At 60.1% G+C, this 4,655-nt stretch overlaps 1 protein-coding gene across 1 annotated transcript; it reads left to right on the forward strand.

Moving 5' to 3' along the window:
- Window positions 1-2,114: 2,114 nt before the first annotated feature.
- Window positions 2,115-3,413, forward strand: LOC119100172 (zinc transporter 9). The gene is made up of 2 exons (XM_037223282.1): window positions 2,115-2,845; window positions 2,936-3,413. The coding sequence occupies exons 1-2, from the start codon at window positions 2,115-2,117 to the stop codon at window positions 3,411-3,413; spliced, it is 1,209 nt and encodes a 402-aa protein (XP_037079177.1).
- The last annotated feature ends 1,242 nt before the right edge of the window (window positions 3,414-4,655 follow it).

Below are 4,655 nucleotides of genomic sequence, written 5' to 3' on the forward strand. Positions count from 1 at the left end.
ACCATATTGCATGGTTTAAAGTCGGATTGCATAGGTGTACCTCTGATTGTTCAATTACAGACCACATACATGTACAAATACACAACATTGGTTCACAGAGTGGAATGATTGTATCCAGACCAACGATTGGTGCGGGGTTGTTTTTGAACCAGTGGTTCCGCCGGCGAGTCGCTCCAGTTTCGGTTCCGCTGTCTAAGCGACAGCGGTAGAGTTTATCGAGGCATTATCCTCACGTGGTGTGTCCTAGGCGTGATGCTACAATATGAATAAGTTGATGCCAGTTGGGCACACGCTTTCATGATGCGGAAGCCATGCTGAGACCGAATGAAGGACCGCCAGCCCAGGCACCTAGGTGATTCGTCACTGCAGCTGTCATTTACTGTACCTATCAAGTGATCAAGGGCTGGATGACAGATTGACCAAGGCATCTGTTGGTAGACGACGAAAATATGGCATTGTGCCATCTAGCCACCGGAGTCGGAAATAGATTGTATTGCAGTGACATGTAGTGGCAGGAATCTCAGCTACTATGTCTGCTGCAGGCCATGAACATTGGATTCCATGACTAGAGGGTGCGGGCTTGTATGTCATGAACTTCGTCCATGGGCACGGAATTGGAGGCATCCTTGATGTTCTGAACGCTGGATGACGTGATTTTGGATGATATGAACTCTTTACACTACGACCTTTGAGGTTTTCATGGTGGGGTGCCGGTAGTGAAGTGGTTGACGCGTCTGCGTTAACCATTACGCGCCTTGGAAACCAGATGCGCGGGGTTCGATTCCCCGCGGTGTCCTCCGTTCCTGCCAAGGTGACAGGCAGGCGACGTCATATGGTGTCAGCAGCTGAGGGCGTCGTAAAGCCCCAATGGCCAGAGGTTTTGCTGGTTCGTCAGACATATGGTGCAATGGAAGACTGCTTATGTAACACAAATGGGGAGCCTGCAGAGACTGGGCGCAAAACGAACATTGCCGTCGACGCGCCCGAAAATACCAATGAACAACAACAGCAAGAGCCTGCAGAGACTGCAACTCCAGAAACGCGCCCGTTTCTGGCTTGATTAACTTTCATATGGGCATGTGGTCGTTCCAGACATTGTTCCACGCAACTTTTCCATGGTTCTGGGATTATCTGTAGGCTTGCACATGTTGCAGGACCCAATGCAAGACAAACATGATACTTCCATAATATTTTATTTTCATCCTGTCGTCAAGTCACGGCGAAATTCATCGCGCAAATGCCGAACTTAAGATGAAAATTAGGCGTGTTAGAAGAAAAGCCATCCAGCCATTTTCATATGACAAAGTCTCATGGCCACGTCTAGAAAATGCTCGTGAGGGAAAACCTTGAACTGACGAAAGGGAGTAGTGTGTCAGTATGGGTTTCGTGATGCATAGTTTTCGTGCCGTTTGTTTTGCTTGTTCTTCATTAAGTTACAGGCCTCAGCCTTGCTTGGTGACCTTGCAAAAATTCCCGAAGCCATGAACTTGGCCGCGGCTCCGACCTCTTTCAATTCTGTACAGTTGAACGCGGTTTAAGTTTTTGAACATTTCAAGTTGCGGCACGTTCACCAGCATCTGAAATATAAATTATGACGACCTGTCGAATGGTCTGTCGTAGAATGGGCCACTCGCAAGGTAAAATCACTCCGCGTCCAGCGAGCATGCCTCACCTGGTCACACACCTTCGTCGGCTCGATATTCTGCCTGCGTGCGCGGGGCGTCAAATGTGGCGGGCCCGGGCGGCGCGGCCGGCGGCGCTGGCGGCGGCTGACGCCGTCTGTCCTCTGTCGCCAGATGCCCCTGGCGGCGGCCGCCTCGCGCTTTCTGTGCGCGCGCGGCTGCGTGCCGCTGCTGCGCCGCCGGCCGGCGTCGCTGGCCGTCTGCCTGCGCGCCTCCTTCAGCGACGACGGCTCCCGTCAGACGCCGCCGCCGCCGTCGGCCGCCAACCAGCCGGGCCGGGACGAGGCGCCGGCGCTGGCGCTGCCCGCGCGGAAGGAGGGACGGTCGAGCGACGCCGCCGAGCAGGCGCGCACCCAGCTGCGCTCGGTGCCGGCCTCCACTGCCAAGGAGCGGCGCGCCACCGACCGCAACTTCATCACGGCCGTGCGCGCGATGGAGGAGTACCTGCTGAAGGTGGGCGACCTGGAGCCGCTGGGCAGCACCAAGCGACGCTCGCCGTTCGAGAACGAGCCGCCGATCCGCGTGTACTGGCGCGCCGAGGTAGAACAGCAGGCCATCCGCAAGTGGGGCAGTCTGGACCGGCTGAGCGAGGAGAAGCAACGCCGCGAACTCGCCTGGCGCACGCACCAGCAGACGCTCTTCTCGGTCAAGAAGGTGCTCAAGGACTACCGGCGCGGCCAGCGCAACAAGCCCTACTACACGGTGATCGAGGAGGAGAACCTGAAGGGCTCGTCGAACGTCGTGCTCACCGCCGTCGGCATCAACGCCATCAACGCGCTGGGCAAGGGCGCGGCGTTCGCGGTGACTGGCTCGAGCAGCCTGTTCTCGGAGACGCTGCACTCGATCGCCGACACTGCCAACCAGGTCATCCTGGCCGTGGGCATCCACAAGTCGGCGCAGCGCGCCAACCTCGACCATCCGTACGGCTACAGCAACGTGCGCCACGTGGCCTCGCTCATCTCGGGCGTCGGCATCTTCTGCCTGGGCAGCGGCGTGGCCTTCTTCCACGGCTTTCACGCGCTGTACGACCCGGCGCCGATGGGCGACTTCCTGGTCGGGTACTGCGTGCTGGCGGCGGCGCTCGTGTCCGAAAGCGTGACGCTGACGCTGGCGACGCGCAACATTTTGCGCAACTCGCGCCGCCAGGGTTGCTCGTTCTGGCAGTACGTGCGCCAGGGCCGCGACCCCTCCGTCAACGTGGTGCTGCTGGAGGACCTGGCGGCCGTGGTGGGCGTGTTCGTGGCCGGCTCCAGCATGGCGCTGAGTGCTGTCACCGGCAACATGATGTTCGACGCGTGCGGATCGATGCTGATTGGCGGCCTGCTCGGCACCGTCGCCACGTTCATTATCGTGACAAATTCGCACGCGCTGGTGGGCCAGTCGATCCGCCAGGAGGAGCTAGAGCGCATCAACCTGCGCCTCGAGGAGGACATCATGATCAGGGGCATCCACGACGTCAAGGGCATCGACATGGGCAACGGGCTGGTGCGCTACAAGGCCGAGGTGGACTTTGACGGCCGGGAGCTGACAAAGAAGTACCTGGAGCGACAGGACTCGGACGTGTTGACAGCGGAGGCCAAGCAGCTGACGGGCGACGAGGCGGTGGAGAAGTTCCTGCTGCGCCACGGCGAGGCCATTGTCGACATGATGGGCGCCGAGATAGACAGGATTGAGTCCGACCTGAGGAAGGCATTCCCGCAAATCAGGCACATTGACCTGGAAATACTGTAGACGAGCTGTGATAGCGTGACGCTAGCGGCAGGGGCCGGTAGGGGCCGTCTGATCGTGGCCTTTGTAGCCGCATGACGTGTTACGTATGGCGCTTTAATCTCCCAGCGGCGCCGCGGCCTTGATTCGCCCGCAGCGATGTCGAAGGGCACGGAGTTCCTGGGACGCTCCTCGCTGTGATTGCGCGTTTTTACGCTCGGACGTATCTCACGTGGAAGCTTCCAGTCGCGATCGCTATCTCTGGACCCACGCTTAGTCGCATCGCGTGGTTTTTTCTTAGGTAGCTACGCTAACGCGCCCGCACCGGGGCCTCGTGGGCTAGACGCCGTTAACTCAGCACAATACTGCCTGGACCATTCCCGCCTCGCGCCCGGCCCTGGCTTGTGCCCCGCCTGGCTCCTGGTTCTGACGGACTGGGGCTGGCGGCCAGATCTCCCAGGCTCTCCCTGCCTCCTCTGGCGTCGTGGATACCACGCGGAGCGGTCTTCTTCGCCCGTGTGTGACCGGACGTGTGGTGTGGCCCCCGTGACCAGGACAGTGGTCACCTCCCTGCGAGCAGTGCAGCAGACACCGCCGCGCGGCCAGAGCAGCGGCGGTCTCGTGTCCGTGACCGGGTCGCCCAGAGCCGCTGTGACGCCGCTGTGGCGCGTCGGCCAGCTCGCTGCCGTGTAAGTGACGCCATCGGTCGGGCCCGTGACCGGCAGCAGCCGCCTGGCGTTGCAGTGCTCATCAGACGCCCGGCCGGCCTCACAGCGTTCCAAGTGGCGCTGGTGACTGTGCTCGGCACGCTCGGCGGCTTCTACATCTGGCGGCCGGGCTTCGTGCAGCGCCGGGAACCCGAGGCACCGCCCCCGCAGCAGCAGCCGCCGCCGCCGCCGCCGCCGCCCACACGGTGAGGCGGGCTCGCAGCCGGCCCAGCCGGACGGTCTTGAGGAAGACAGCGCGATGCTGCCTTTAGTTCACGTTGAGGACGTTGCGTTTGTGAACTGCTTGCAGTGTCAGTAATGAACTACCGGGCGTGACGGGATCGCCGATCCAATGACTGTCCCAATGGGTGGGGGATGCATTTTAGCCGAGTCAGGATGAGATGCAGTTCACTACAAACGGCGGCTTTCTTCAACGTTTTTCCGAACTAATATCAACGGGAGAAAGCAGGACTGATCTGCTGCACACAGGCCATCTGAAATATTCTCGCAGAGCCGCAGCGCGCGCGCTGACGACTGTTTGCTCCTCTCGCAGATGACG

This window comes from Pollicipes pollicipes, unplaced genomic scaffold (genome assembly GCF_011947565.3).
Source record: "Pollicipes pollicipes isolate AB1234 unplaced genomic scaffold, Ppol_2.1 Scaffold_4881;HRSCAF=5763_pilon_pilon_pilon, whole genome shotgun sequence".
In the NCBI taxonomy this organism is placed as follows: Eukaryota; Metazoa; Arthropoda; class Thecostraca; order Pollicipedomorpha; family Pollicipedidae; genus Pollicipes; species Pollicipes pollicipes.

Bases quoted from the DNA above. Each gene is read 5' to 3' on its own strand.
- LOC119100172 (XM_037223282.1), top strand. From the start codon at position 2,115: ATGGAGGAGTACCTGCTGAAGGTGGGCGACCTGGAGCCGCTGGGCAGC. The intron at 2,846-2,935 runs GTACGTGCGCCA...GGCCGGCTCCAG, and splicing joins CAGGGTTGCTCGTTCTGGCA to CATGGCGCTGAGTGCTGTCA.